The following is a 15,478-nucleotide window of genomic DNA, read 5'->3' on the forward strand; positions in this document are numbered from 1 at the left end:
AGCAAAGACTCCGAGTCAAGAAGGAACAGAGGTTGGAGGGTCAGGGGGCTGGGATGGCTGCAGGGAAGGGGGCATGAAGGATTCAACTATCCGAGACTTTAACAAGCAGAGACAGCCATCCCTCGTAGCATCATAAACAGAATGGGCTTTTTGGTGAGTCAGTGGGATGGTGGGAAAAAGGTTTTTCACGCCAAACCAGGTAGGAGGAGATGGGGCTTGGGTAGGTAGGAGGGGGTGCACACGGCAGGTGAGGGAGTGACTTTTGCAAAGGCAGGGGGCTGGACTGAGCTAGCACATCACTGGGTGGGAGGGCAGATACCTGCTAGGGCACCGGTCAGTTCATTTAGTTACCCGAAGCTGGTGCTCATTGCTTAGGTGATCAGGGACCGTGAGCCAAGCACAGCATTTACTGAATGCTGTTTTCTGTGCCAGGCAGTGTGAGACTCTGGGGGGCGGATGATGTGGTGAGCAAGACACCAGAGGCCCTGGCCTCAGCTTGCATGGAGGAAGATGTAAAAATCAGACGTTAATCATAGTTGCAGTGAAATTGTGATTATAACAAGTGCCAGGAGTAGGGAGCTATCAAAATAGCGCGGGGGACATATGCATAAGGGTCGGTGAGGACTTCTCTGAAATGCTTTTCCATCCACTTACTTTTTTTTTTCTTTCAAAAGTTTATTTAGTATCAAGCAAGAGGAGACTTCACTTAACACTACGGAACATTTCCAGACTTGAGTTACAAAAGAATACCACATTACTCCCACTTGCAATTCGCTTCCATTTTATGCTTGTTGTTGGCGAGTGGAAAAAAAAAATTAGCATACGGCTGAAAGATAAAATAACTACATTTCTATGGAAACCTTTAAAATGAAAGGTGAGGCTTATGTTAAAAGTCCATTCATTTACTTTTAAATGTCTTGACCTGAGATGTAAAGGCTAAGGGGGAATTAAGTACATAAATGGGAAGAGAGGGGGGCATTCAAGGCAGCAGAAATGGTCTGAGCGAAGGCTCTGGGGTAAGAAGGAACGCAGGGTGTATGGACAGATGGGAGACTAGGAATGAGAAAGATAATAAGACAAAGAGGAAGAGGAAGAACCTCTCGGGCAGAAGGAGCAGAGAGTGCAAAGGCCCTGAGGCAGAGAACCCACCTTGAGAGAAGCCCTTTGTGGCTAGAGGGGGAAGGCAGGACAGAGCGGCATCAGAGGTGTGGAGGCTCCATGGCCCAGGTTGGCGAGGGCTCTTCAGGCGGCAATGCTGGGACCCTCGGGACACACAGAGACATCTGAAGCCATGTGAGAGCCCAAGTAATCAGGGAATCCGATTTTCGACCAGAGGCAAATGAAAACGGAGGGAGTGGTTGAGGCTGGACAGGGTCCCACTGAGCCACATTGAAGACATTTGACGTTATCCCAAGTGCAAGGCCCCTGAAGGGTTACAGATCAGGGAGTGGCGTGACCACACTGGTGTTCTGGAGCTCTCTCCCGCTGGTGGTGAGGAGGGTGGACTGTGGGAGGCCTGGGTGGCTGCTGGGGTAGCCACTGGGGATGACAGCAATGGTCCAAGTAAGGAGGAAAAAATTAAGGCATGGAGCTGATGAGACACAGCTCTTCACAGCTGGCTGGCTCTTTGCAGCCTCCAATTACAGCGAATGTCCTCAGACAGGTTGGTGATTCTATTAAAGTGGCCAAACCTGGAGACCTGCATCTTACAGATAATGCTGCATGAAGCCAGCAAATTCAGGGACTGAATTATTAAGTTAGAGCATCTATGACTTAATTTGATCGGCAGTCAGCAAGGCATCCTTCAAGTAAATTGACATTTGCTTTGCCCTTCCCTCTTAAACCACAACAGATTTGGTTCAATTTTAAACGGAAAATGTTCTCTTGCAGTATGCAGAAGAACTCAGAAACGAATGGAAATGAAATGCATTTGTTCCCAATCATAGCCTCATTATTTACATGTAGGCTCAGCAACTGAGAGAGCTGGCTTCAAAGAAAAAAACCCCCAAACCGACCAATAACCAAACAACCCTTTAACTGAATGTGACGGATCCTGGCTGAGACCTTCCATGAGCACTGGAAAAGAATAAAGTCGGCTGTGGTTCAGGGTAAATAAATACCAATTAAGCCAACGTGGTTGCTGGTATTGTTTTGATCTTGTATACGCCTGCTGGTTCTTCTGGTCTAGGTGCTCTATCGGTTGCGAGAAAGAGGTGCTACATCCCTCAGGATTGTGAAATTGTCTTTTTTCTTCCTGTCTGGCTTTGTTCCATATGTTTTAAAGTTCTCTTATGGTGTACATACACACTGTGATGACGATGTTTTTCTACTGCACTGATCACTTTTGTCATGATGAGAGTTCCTTCTTTGTAACTCCGTTTAAAGTTTGGTTTGGGAATGCACGCGATCTGGTGGTAACAGAGGTATTCCAGCCTTCTATGCTTACGGTTTGCCGGGTATATTTTTCCCACCCGTTGACTTCCAACCCATCTGTGTCTTTATATTTAAAGAATGTCTCTTACGGGCAGCGTAGAGTTCAGGCTATTTTTTTTTTTAAATCCATCCTAACAATCTCTGTCTTTTAATTGTAGTGTCCATTACCACTGAAAGTAATTTGGGGTCTAGTTGGATTTCATCTATCATTTTATTCATTCCTCATTGTTTTTGTTCATCTGTTCTTCCTTTCCCCGCCTTTTAAAATGATTTGAATACTTCATAGAATTTAATTTAATTTTAATTTTCCTGTTTAGCTATTCTCCTTTGCATTATTTTTTACAGTGGTGGCCCTACAGATTACAATATACATCCTTAATTTTTTACAGTCCATTTACAGGTAATAATCTACCACTGCACGTAAAACATAGAAGTCTGGTCACTTTATAGCCTCATAACCACCTCATCCTTTACTTATTATTGTTATAATACATCTGCACATGTCACGAATCCATCAAAAGACCAATATACTTTTGTTATATTTTTAAAGAGTTAAAGGTTCGTAAAGGGAAAAGGTAAAAAAAAAAAAAAGCGGAATAAAACAGAAAACATCTGAGTCTGTTGCAGTTAGCCAGATATTTATTTACCTTTTCCGAAGCTCTTCATTCTTTCCTGAGGATCTGGGTTTCCATTGGCTGTCATTCCCCCTCAGTCGGGCTTGAGACACAGCACAGCCCTGCCCGTCCCTGGGAGACGCGATCCACGTGTGGCCCACGTGCTCAATACGGCCACCTCTGCACGGAAAGCCTTTGTCCCTTCCAGGCAACCACGGCTGACAGCCCCTTTGGAAAGGAACCTCGTGTACAGAGAGCTGATCGTCTGTCTCGGTTCTGTGCACACTATGGTCATTGGTCTTTGCAAGGCCCATTTCTTGGTTTATTTCTACATCTTTCCACTTTCCCACCTCATCCCGGATTCCCGCTCCTGGGCCCCTCCCCCTACAAAGGCATCCTGGTCCGTGTGCTCAATACATAGCCTTGGACAGGAATGAAGCCCCAACATAGGCAGGGGTGCTCTGTGCACTCTTAATGAACCAACATGCAATCATGCCCTAGAACTTGCTCTTCTCTGCCCTCCCCCACCTCCTTTCCTCCTTCATCACTGTGAAATCTGCGCAGACACGCTGGTAATCCGATGCGCCGCCTCTCAGGGCTCCAGGGGGCTCCTCCTCATTTCGCTCCTTTGCGCCCCGGGGATGGAAACCGGGCTTGCCTGCAGCTGCCCACTACTGCCGAGGACACTGCAATGTCTCCGCCTGTTCTGGGCCCCTTAGGGATTGCGGAGACAGGGCTGGATCAGAGGGTGCCTGTTGACTTCATTCCCCCAAGCGGTCCTGATGGCTCTCCATAAAGGCTGCACCAGTCCCCCCACCCCACTCCAAGGTGAGGAACCCCATTTCCTCACATCTTCACCAACAAATGGCATTTACCCAACTTCCTAACTGTTGCCAGGCCGATGGGGGTTGTGCTGTTTCTCACGGTCTTTGATTGCCCTGTCTCTCATCACTAGTGTGCCCGAGTGTCTCCTCAAGAGCTTGGCAGCCCTCTGGGCTTCCTTTCGTGTGACCTGCCTGCTCCACCCTGTGCCTAGCTCTCCAGGGGGTACGCCGGCTCCTTCCCCCCCACCCTGTGTTTCCTAGTACATCAGGTTTTAGGGTCAGAACCATCGTCTCTTCAGGGCGCCCTTGTTCATTTCTGCTCTGAACACTATTTGCATTTCATACTTCAATGCCCAGGAGCTAAGTCTGTTTTCCTTAATTCCAAGCTCTCTCATAGGCAAAGACCTGAGAATTTTCCCCACAGACCACCTACGCCTTCCAGGTACTCAGCACGTTCACTATTCCAATGCCAGAGAACACGTCTTAAAATTTTGATGTCGTTTTGTTTTAATTCCAATATAGTTAACAGGGTTATATTTAGTTTCAGTTGAACAATATAGTGATTCAACACTTCCTTACATCACCTGGTGCTCATCACAAGTGACCTCCTTAATCCCCAGCGCCTGTTTGCCCTCCCTCCCCTCTGGTCACCAGCAGTGTGTTCTCTATAGTGAAGTGTCTGTTTCTTGGTTTGCCTCTCTTTTCTCCCCCTTTGCTCATTTGTTTTGTTTCTTAAATTTCACATCTGAGTGAAATTATATGGTATTTGTCTTTCTCTGACTGACATTTTGCTTTGCATTATACTCTCTAGCTCCATCCATGTCAGTGCAAAATGGCAAGAGCTCATTCTTTTTTATGGCCGAATAATATTCCGTTATATACATACACCACATCTTCTTTATCTATTCATCTATCCACGGACACTTGGGCTGCTTCCACGGTCTGCCTATAGTAAAGAATGCTGCTACAAACATAGGGGTGCATGTATCCCTTTGAATAAATGCTTTTTTTTTTATTTTGGGGGTAAATACCCCGTAAGGTGATTCCTGGATCGTAGGGTAGTTGTATTTTTAACTTTTTGAGGGACTTCCATATCGTTTTCGAGCTCTCTCTTCCCCCTCGTTTTCGACAGTGGCTGCACCAGTGTGCTTTCCCACCAACAGTGCAGGAGGGTCTTTTTCCTCCACACTCTTGCCAAAACATGTTTCTTGTGTTGAGTTTAGCCATTCTGCCAGGTGTGAGGTGATACCTCGTTGTAGTTTTGATTTGCATTTCCCTGATGATGAATGATGTTGAGCATCTTTTCACATGTCTGCTTCCAATGCCAGACAATATTTTATGAGTGTGAACATCCACTGTGTGCCTGGCACTATGCAAGCATCATCTCCCTGAATCCCCGTAACAACTCTGGGAGGGGGCCTTTTATCATGCTTGAGTGACAGACGTGAAAAAAGGCACAAAGGAGTTTAGTAAATGCCCAAAGTCATATAACTTGTAAAAGTGACCCAGTCAGGATGCTATCTATAGCTGAGATTCCTTCTAGTGTATCTCAAATAATGCCGATTTCAAATAGCGGCTATGTTCTAAGCAGCTCCCTATCATTCATGCCTTCTCATTCCTAAATATTGAAATTTACTGAAAAAAGTCAACCCTGGTGGTACCTTTGTACCTTCCCAGTCCCTAGTGTTTGAAAGGGTGGGGGCAAGTGGAGGCAGGGGGCTTGGTGGCTGAGCTCACCCGTCTGAGTCCCCAGGGAACTATCTAACCCCAATGTTCATACTCCTTACAGGTATTTAATGAGCATTGACTGTGTTCGGCAATCTTGGTGATGAGCAAAAAGAGTATCTGATACTTGGAGAGACAGAGATAATTGCTCACACTTATGGGAATATTATTCTTCACGGAGAGACAAGTTCTGGAGGAAGTAACGGGTCCATGAGGGTTTAAAGGAGAAGGCCCTGTCTGATACCAGAGGTGGGGTCCACGAAAGGATGGTTTCTCGTAAGAAGTGACGTTAGGGCTGATAAAGAAGAATGAGAAGGAGATAACTAGGAGAAGAAGGGGAAGATCTTCTCAGGTAGAGGGAACAGTGCAAAGGCCCTGAGGCAGAGAAACATTGAGAGGAACCAGGGTGGCTGAAGGGGAAGGCAGGAGCTAAATGGGTTAAGAGAAAGTTGTGGATCCCCAAAGACCCAGACCAGACTGGTCTTCCCGGGCTGGATCTTCAACCTGGAATGCCAGGACACTGGGTATATATGAAGGCTTCTCGAGCCATGGGAGACCTTCGATTTACACATGTCCTCTATTTTAAAAATGATCTGGCTGAGATGGACCCAGGGTAGAGACATGAGGTTGCTCCTTTACCACCTCCCCTTTCAATAATCTCCTGTCTCCCACTTGTCAGAGAAGACGTTCACCTCTCATCCAACCTGATTCTTACCACCTTACTGTGTTATATTGTCCTGAGGCATAAAAACACCCAGAGGCAATGTCAGTGCCTGTTTTTGCCAAAAAATCCTCCCCCCATCCATCTCATTCAGTCATGCACTTCTAATACAATTTTTCTTATGTTTAGTAATTATCAAAATTCATATGTGTATGATGCCTTTATCATTTATATGCTACTAATGATTGTTATAATAACACGATCATAAAGGGAATTTTAAAATTCACCTGTATTGCGCTGCTCCCAGAATGTGTAGGCACCCCAAGAACAGTGATTTTGCCTGCTTCGACCATTCCTGTCTCCCCAGCATCAACCGTTGTGCCTGGCTTGTAGTAAGCACTCAATAAATCCTTATCAGGTGAATGAACGGTGGACAAGCCAAGCTCTCACTTTGCGCAGAGCACTGTGTTAAGGGATTCCCACTTCATCTTCACTACAACCCTGCAGTCATTCCAATTAGTATCCCCATGTCAGAGATGGGGAAACTAAGGCACAGAGAGGCTATGTAATTTGCCCAAGGTCACCTACCAAGGAAGTAGCAGAATGGGACCCGGGCATCCTGACCAGAACCCTTAACTATGACCCGTCTCTCCCCAAGGGAGCATGGGGCAGAGTCTGTGTCTTTGGGTTCTGAAACTCCAGGCATGTTGGGGCACTCCCTGAGTGTGATACCCGCCACAGCCTTCTCCACGACTCCCTGCCATCTACTCTCTCCTCCTAAGTGGTTTTCCTTCTCTCCGTGTTTAATATTTCAGTTGACACATCCTGGGACATCCCGGAGTCCCCATGTTACTGACCTACTTACTTATCCAGCCATCTTTCTCATACATCAGGGGCAGCATGGGGGTGTATGGAAGGAAGGAGGTGAGAGAGTGGGGAGCACCACGCATCCCCCTCTGCTGCAAGCAGCCTCCAGCTGACAATAGGCCAACATTAGTAAAACAAGGCTGGGCTCCATGGCTAGGATACTGCAGCAGGGTAACATTTATTCTATGTGGCTTTCCAAGAAACTAGCTCTGGTTCCTTCCACCCTCCAGAAGGGTCTCCAAAGTCCAGCTGTGTAAGGACATCTGTTTGTTTCTGTTCTGCTTATGAAACGGAGGGACTTGGAAATCAAAGGTTGGCCCTTACCCCTTGGGAGTGAGGATTACAGCTCCTGATCACCTACAAACAGGCCTGTCTTAACCAGACCCCCCTCCCCCCACTCGGCCTAGCACAAAGACTAGAGGACTACAGCATACAGGGTCTGGGCCAGCTGCCCCCCCCCCCCCAGTCCTTTTACTAAGATGCCAGGTACCTACCTGGTCTCTAGCGTCCCCTGTCCAGGGTGACGTACTCCTGCCGGCCCCAGAGGCCCAGGACCCTGCTCCTACTTTCTGAGTCCTAGGCTCCAGGGCTGGGGTCTTCACGTCCCCTTTCTCACTGGGGGGTGACACCCAGAGGTGTCCCCTTTCCCCCTGTTTCCCCATCCCAACCTGAGGGGACCCAAGGACCTGCCCGTCAAAGACTCCAAGCGGCACCGTTCATCATGCTCCAGAGGCGGGGAGAGGAGAGGAATGGTGGGGGTGCTGAGTGGCTTCCCTTGGAAAGAGATCTGTCCCTGCCTCCCAACACCCTATGACCCCTTTCCCTGGCACTCTCATCCAGTAGCCTTCATGTCCTCACGGCCGGTCTCAGGGGCGGGGAGGCTCAAAGAGCAGCTGCAGCCCCTACCTGGGGCCAGGTGAAAGCACTAATCCCGGACTCCTCCTCTTGGCCCTGACCTTAACTCCAGGACCCTCGACCTCTCGCTCTGGGGCCCCTGACTTCTTCCCTCGGCGTCCCAGCCGCGTCCCCCGGGCGGCTTGGGATGGGGCACCGTCCGGTCCGGACCGAGAGCCAGGGAGGCCGGCGCAGGTCTGGGGAGAGGGAGGGCTCTGGCCGGGATGGGAGGTGGCGCCCTCCCGCCCCCGCCGGCCGTGACGTCAGAGCCGGACCGGGTAAAGTGGGCGGCGGCGACGGCAGGGGGGACGCTGGGGTGGAGGCTGCGACCCGGCGCGGACGGACGGAGCCCACGGTGTAGGGCAGGGGGCCGCAGGCGACCCCGAGGTAACGGAGGAAGGGGGGGGAGACGGCGCGGGGACAGCGGGGTCCGGCGGGGAGCAGGGAAGAACGCCAGCGCCGCGCGTGGGTCTCCGGGGCGCCGGACGCACGGGGCGCGGGGTCCCGCGGCGCCTTCCGAGCGCTCGGTGGGAGGAGGGGGACCTCGGGGGCGGCGGAGAGAGGGACGGCACCCCGCGGGCCCCAGCTTCGGGCCCCGACGGCGCTGGCGGGCGGCACTGGCCCGGGAGCGCAGGTGCCCCGAGGCCGCCCCCGCCGCAGGTGCCCCGAGGGTGGGACGCTGGGGCCCGGCCCGTGCGCGCGGCTCCCGGACCTCTCCTCCTGCCCGGGCGGGGTCCGAGCGTTGCGGGTGCGGGGAGTCCCCCCCCCGCCCCCCGCCGCGGCCCCTCACCGCGCGCCGCGCCCGCAGCCCAGCCGCCGAGCCATGGCCCTGAGCGAGCTGGCGCTGCTCCGCTGGCTGCTGGAGAGCCGCCACTCGCGGAAGCTCATCCTGTTCATCGTGTTCCTGGCGCTGCTGCTGGACAACATGCTGCTCACCGTCGTGGGTACGTACGGACCGGGCGGTCCCCAGCCCCGGGGACCCCTTCCCTGGGTGCTTACCCCCCCCCACCCCCGCTCCCCCGCGCACCTGAGCGCGCCTGGGTAAGTTGGGGAACACGTTTTGCAAAAACCTCTCCTTCCCACTTCTTCCATCCAGCCCCCATCCCCATCCCCAAGTCTGCCGCACTGGGCTAGTTGCAGTCTCGTTTTGTGGCTTCGTTTTCCTGCTGGTCAGGTCAAAAAATGTGACATCTGTTAAGGACCAGAACTTGTGTTTCCTCCTGATAATTTCCTGCTTCCCCCTGCCTACTTTGACCGCGATGAAAAAGATTTCTACTAAGAACCAGCAATTCCCCAGGGTTCAAAATAATGTTACAATAATTATTATGCCAACCAGCAAGGTGGGTTAACAGTTCGCCTTCACATTTAAAGGAACAAGTCAACATCCCTCCCTGCAAAAAAAGGAAGTGACATGTAAATATATTGTATCAGTGCTTGGCCGGAGATGGAAACGTTTCAGGATCTTTTCAAGAGCACTTTAAACAGTGTTAGTTTTAGTCTTTGCCCTATAGTGGATTTTTGAAAAACAATTAAAACCCAGGTCTCTTAATTAGCCCCATTAATAGCAGCATTTGGTATGCTTTTCCTTAATGTCTAAATATCTAATGAACATATATATTTTTTTAATTCAGATTCTCAGGGCTGGGTTATGCCCCTCCTCTCCATTTACGGGTTCTCACCTCCAGGATTACCAGAGTAGTGGGGCTCATGGGAGTTCAGTAACAAGGACCTCACTTCTTTGTGTTGAATGCTCTGTTGTCACACACATGCCTAGAGCTGGCTTTTACATTAGTTTTTCTTTGCCTTTTTAGAAGTCTCAGGAATTTGTACGTCTTCCACGTTGTATGAAAAATTGTGGACTCCCACTCAAGTCATAGAAAGATGAAGTGGGCCTGTTGCAGAATTTCCAAATTATTACTTCCTGTGGTTTATCTTCCCCTAAGATACATAATGAAATTTCGATTTCTATTTCTTGGATTCATTCACTGAAAGGTCTTTCTGAGCCTCTCTCTGAGGAGGTCTCGACCCCAGGTCAGCCCTGAACAGACTTCAGACCCCATTTTGCTTTCCTAACCAATTCCTGGGAAGGAACCCCATAAATGAACAACCCCACAGAGGCCCAGAACCCCAGGCAGGTCCCTTCTGCACAGCGCAGACGGACTTCTTGCAGCCTCCTGGGGCTCAGCGTCTTCTAAGATTCCGTCTGTGTTTTTGTCCGCAGTCCCCATCATCCCGAGCTACTTGTACAGCATTAATCATGAGAAGAACACCACCGAAATCCAGACTGCCAGGCCAGGGCTCACAGCCTCTACCTCAGACAGCTTCCAGAGCATCTTCTCTTATTATGACAATGCCACTATGGTCACGGGGAACAGCACCCAAGCCCTTCACAGGGGGCTGCTGCAGCCGGCCACCACACAGCGCGCGGTGACGAACACCTCCACGGTGCCTTCTGACTGTCCCAGTGAGGACAAGGACCTCCTGAATGAGAACGTGCAAGTTGGCTTGCTCTTTGCCTCTAAAGCTACCGTGCAGCTCCTCACCAACCCCTTCATAGGAATGCTGACCAACAGGTAGGTTCTGTTATTTTGGCTAAGGAGGGTTTTTGTTTTTGTTTTTGTTTTTTAAAAAAGGTTTTATTTGAGAGTGAAAGAGAGTGCACAGTGCGCACGTGTGGGGAGGAGCAGAGGGGGCCCTGGGAGAAAGATTCTGAAGCCGACTCCACACTGAGTGTAGAGCCCCATAACGGGCTCGATCCCATGACCCTGAGATCATGACCTGAGCCCAAACCAAGAGCCGGAGGCTTAACCGACTGAGCCCCTCCCGGGCACCCCTGGCCAAGGGGTTTCATATTTATACTGTTCCCAGGTTATTTCTCCCTGGGATTCTGTTTCTTGTTCACTCATCAGAAGGTTGAAAACCAGCGGTGGGTGAGCTGGGGGAGAACCCCGATCTCCTCCTTTTGTTTCTTTCCTTAATCGCGATTTTGCATTTGTTCAGCCTGTCTGTTGCCCCCTCTATTGCTTAGGAAGTAAGACACTATTGAAAGAGAAGAAAGGGGCCCTCCCCAAGTGGGAGAACTCATGATTCTGTCTAAATGCCGGATTTCATTAGTGCATTTGTCAGACTCGCCCCTGGGCAGCAAGAAGTCTGCAGCCACATGGCATCGTCATTGGATTCTGTGTGTCATACAGCTTTGTCTTGTCTTCTACCTCGGGTCACCCACTTCCCTAAAGAGAGCCAGGGTGGTTTGCTTTCCAGCTGGCAGGGTGAAGGCTCAAGATGGCGGTGGGGGGCGGGGGGGTGCAGGGACTGTGGAGAAAGACCAGTAGTCCTGCCTCATCGATGGAATCTTAGCGGATGCTGAGGCCGTGGGCAGTGTAAGCGGCTCCCTGGCCAGTTACTGAGCTGGGTCCACGTGCACAAAGAGAAAAGTGAGGCTGTTTTCTGGATAAATCAAACCAGCCAACAATGCCCCAGTTGATGCCCCAAGCTAGCTTTATGTTGATCTGGATGTTCTGGATGTTTTGTTTTGTTTTGGACCCCCTCCTAATTTTGAATAATTGTTCCCATCTCTACTGTCAGTGGCTATCTGGCTAGTATTCTACAGCTCTGGTGGCCCAGCTCTGCCTCGTGCGTCAGGGCCTCACTGCGGAGGCTGGGAGGCTGGCTGAGAAAAGAGAGAGGCAGCTCCTGCAGGCGTCAGTTGCAAAGAGGGGGAGATGGTACAGTGTGAGTGGTGGGGGGGGGGCGGATAGCCATACACACACCGTGGCCCTCAAGGCAGAAAAGTGGTAGAGAGAGGAGTGCCCGGAGTCCTACTTGTGAGCCAGGCGCAAACACAGGAGCGAAGACCAAGATCAGAGCTGGCAAGGAGGCCATGGGGTGGGGGGCAGGGCTCTGAATAAGGAAGGCAGGGCAAGCAGCCGGGCCAGGGCAAGGCTGGGAGAGGAAGGGGGTTTTGTTGGAGTGAGGGGGCACTTGGGAGCCACTAGATGTTCCAAAGCCAAGTTGAAGAGTCCAGGAGCCAAGCACAATTTTCAGTAGGTCAGCCAGGCACCCTGTGTAGTGTGGGAGCAGGGATATCTTTAGGTTCACCCGGGTTTTGGCCTGTGGTAGGGGAAGCAGGCCTGGCTACGTTACTTGCAGGGCCCTTTGTTCAAATATTATTGAGCATTTCAAGAATGTAACAATAGATTATTAAAGCAAGCACAGGACCCTCCTGAGAGTGGGGCTGGCTCTGGGGCAGGGAAGAGGAGGTGTGTTGAGTGGGGGGCCCCAGGGTGGTGGCAGAGGCTCAGAGGTGGATCTGGCCCTTCCCCCCACCGGGCAGGCCTGAGACGCACACACAGGTTGCTGGTCACGTACCCGTGGCCACTCGGATGGAAGCACGTTTTAAGCGTTTGCACTCTGAGTCTCTGGACTGGGTAGCGGTGCCCCTGAATAAATTTTTAACAATCCTAAGCCCCGTCCAGCAGCCCCCCCACCCTGCCCAGTCTGTGTCAAGCAATATTACGAAGGTGCCAGGTTAAAATATGCTGAGCAAATGAGCCTCGCAAGGACGGACTGACTGGGAGCCCAACTCGAAGCACGGTTATCAAGGTGCCATTGGGAGGTTTCGCTCTACTTCAGGGAGAAAACCAAATAGCCATCGAAGGGTTGTTTTTCTCTGCTTCTAAGAGTGCCTCTTAAACTGCATCTGGTGTAATTACAGAAAATGTCTCCGGGTTTTGTATTCTGAGAAAGCAAACAGCTCAAAGGCTATATGAGGAAGATTGAAGACATTACCGTAATAATGCCTTGCCAATCACTGGGGCACGAATCCTCCTAGCTGAGGAGTGCAATACAGCACTCAGAAACTCCGCCGAAATGGTGTGAATGTTCCAGTCTTCCAAATGCAAATGGCAAATGAAAAGTTTTTTTTTTTTTTTTTAAATCCCGTTCTTGTTTTTAATGTTTTGCTTACACCCTGGGGAGGAAGTTTGTTCAAAGCCGGTGAGACCTTTTCCCTTATTAAATACTCCAAAGGCTTTGATATTGTAGCCACTCAAGGCTCCTGTTTGGGGCTCAAAAAAAAAAAAAGCCTTCCAAGAGAAACCTAATTTTGTTCTGTGACCTGTGAAATTCGGTCTCTTCTTGCGATGAGTTAATCCACTTTGCAATTTAGAGCAAAATTGTAATCCCTGACTGGTTCCCCCAGCCACCCAGCAAATTTCAAAAGCCTCTCTATTGCTGCCTTGTAATATGTAAATGCAAACCAGTTGTAACATTGATGTAGCGCGAACTCTGTTGTCCCTCCAAAATGATCCTGATTTTTGTATATTCAATATTTTCCAAGCCCAGTAGACATGAATTTTGGGGATTTGCGGCGTTTCTGAGCACCCCATAGCTCTGCTCAGAGCCGTGATATATTCCACTTTCCTTTACGGGACTTTCCCTTGTGAGCCCCTGCAGTTAGTCTTTTGATGTAATTTGTGCCAACTGCATCCTCAATTATGAACGAGATGTGTGACTCACATTTTCAGCGTCGTAAACAACTGTGTTTAAAACAGCATTTTGCTGTTGGTTAATACGTTTCTGATTAAAGAAAGTGGTTAAAAGCATGGAGCATCAGAGCTGGAAGAGACTTTAGCCAGGGCTTTGGGGCCAGTCCTACCATTTTATAGGCAAAGGAGTTTGTCACTCAGGAAGAGAAAGCATCTGCCCCGGGCAGCGGCAGGGCCAGAGCCAGTGACCAGACTCTCTGTCTGGGTGTCTTCCTCCCTTCCTGTTCTCTCCACCTGCCTCGTGATTTATAGTTTTTACAGTTCGCTACTCAGAATCAACAGCGCAGGTCAAAACCTGTCCTCCTTGCATCTGCTTGGGCTCTAATTGTACCAGGCTGAGCTAGTGAAAGTGAAAGCCCAAACAGTTGTTGATTGCTATTCTTTTTTTTTTTTTTTTTTTGAGATCTATTTATTAGTGAGCATGTGCGCACGAGCTGGGGGAGGAGTAGAGGGAGAGAGAATCTCCAGCAGATTCCCTGCCGAGCACGGAGCCGGACCTGGGACTCGATCTCACGACCTGAGCTGAAATCAAGCGTCAGACACTTGACCAACAGAGCCACCCAGGCACCCGCCGATTGCTACTTTTTAATCATTGGGTAGGGAGTTTAGAAGAAAACCTGTGTGGTTTTTTTTGGACACGGACCCTCCCTCACCTCCCCAGCTCTGGAAAAATATCTTTTTCTTGCTCTTGGTGTGATCTGGCCCTGCTTGCTTCTGACAGTGGGGAAAAGAAAGGCCTCCTACATCCCCCAAAACTGGGGAAGCTATGGAGAGACTGGTTGGAGCCCTCCTTTCTAGAGCCTTTTGCTGTAAGTGGGACCCACTCATCACATGCGTCATGTCATGGCTTGGACCCTCCTATTCATGGTCAAGGTGCTGCTGCCTGAGTGGCTCTTACGGGTGGGTGATCCTAGAGGCAGGCTGCCGGTCTGTTGTTCTAAATATTGGATAAGTGCTCTCCTTCCAAACCCTGAGAGTAAAAAATGACAATTCCTGAGAAATGCTTAATTGCCCATTGTGCTGCTGATATACAAGTTTTATTCCTGTTTGATTTCATCTTCAGGTGCTACATTTTTACTGGAAAACAGGTGCCCAGAGAGGGAGCGAAGGACTTTTGATTTTGGCAAGAGTGGTGCTCGCATATCCAGCAGCACACTTTCCAAAACCCGCGGGTGCCTTGATTTTTACCTTTGAGGCTCGTGTGACTTCTAATTCGTTTATTCATCTCACGATTGCAGCTGTGCATCAAAGGGAGGGGGTAGAAGGAATTTGACTAACAGCATCTGTTACCGTCTACCCCCGCGAGTGAGTTTGAGGCGTATGTAGACCTAACGGGAATGTTCCAGGCAGACAAACACTGTAAAAGCACCTCTCTGTTTCTCTCCATAAATCAGGTTAAGAACGTGGCATCCTGGTCTTCACTTGCTTACCCTGGGGCTTCCATAGTTGTTGCATCTTGAGAACCAAGAGCTGTTCCAGATGCACTGGATGGATGGGGAAAGAGTTAACTCGGGGTGCTGGGGGACAGCTCCCTCGGCTTCCTCACTCGTTGGCGGCTCCCTGGTCTGCTTTTTATCAAGCCAGCATCAGTGGCTTAATATATTTCCATAGTTACCTCGTATATTTGAAAGCCAGTTATTTGTCCTCACAAATCTTAGCCCACATCTGAATGACAAGAAGGAAGCCGCAGGGCATGGAGTCTCTACAGAATGTACGGTGGTAATTTTTTTTCCTTTGCTTCAGCCAGTTGGTCCGAAGTAGGCTCTGTGGGAATAAGCAGTGACCTTTTCAGTTCTTCCGAGGACAGGGAAACCAGCTCTTCTGGAAAGGGATTTCCCGTCCTAGATGTTGTTAGGATGGTGTGACACAGTCTTTGCCTCTGAACTGGAGAGAAGCTGGCAGTGGAGTGGGGTG

The 15,478-nt window shown here is 50.0% G+C and overlaps 1 protein-coding gene across 2 annotated transcripts in view; it reads left to right on the forward strand.

The window, feature by feature from the left end:
* The first annotated feature begins 8,301 nt into the window (after nt 1-8,301).
* SLC18A2 (solute carrier family 18 member A2) overlaps nt 8,302-15,478 on the forward strand; it is a 37,449-nt gene continuing 30,272 nt past the window's right edge. For both annotated transcript variants that reach the window (XM_027587912.1, XM_027587923.1), the window contains exons 1-3: nt 8,302-8,405; nt 8,827-8,962; nt 10,240-10,591. In XM_027587912.1, the coding sequence (XP_027443713.1) occupies nt 8,842-8,962; nt 10,240-10,591 (473 nt within the window). In that variant the 5' untranslated portion in view covers nt 8,302-8,405; nt 8,827-8,841. The remainder of the gene's footprint in view (nt 8,406-8,826; nt 8,963-10,239; nt 10,592-15,478) is intronic.

This window comes from Zalophus californianus, chromosome 15, assembly GCF_009762305.2.
Source record: "Zalophus californianus isolate mZalCal1 chromosome 15, mZalCal1.pri.v2, whole genome shotgun sequence".
In the NCBI taxonomy this organism is placed as follows: domain Eukaryota; kingdom Metazoa; phylum Chordata; class Mammalia; order Carnivora; family Otariidae; genus Zalophus; species Zalophus californianus.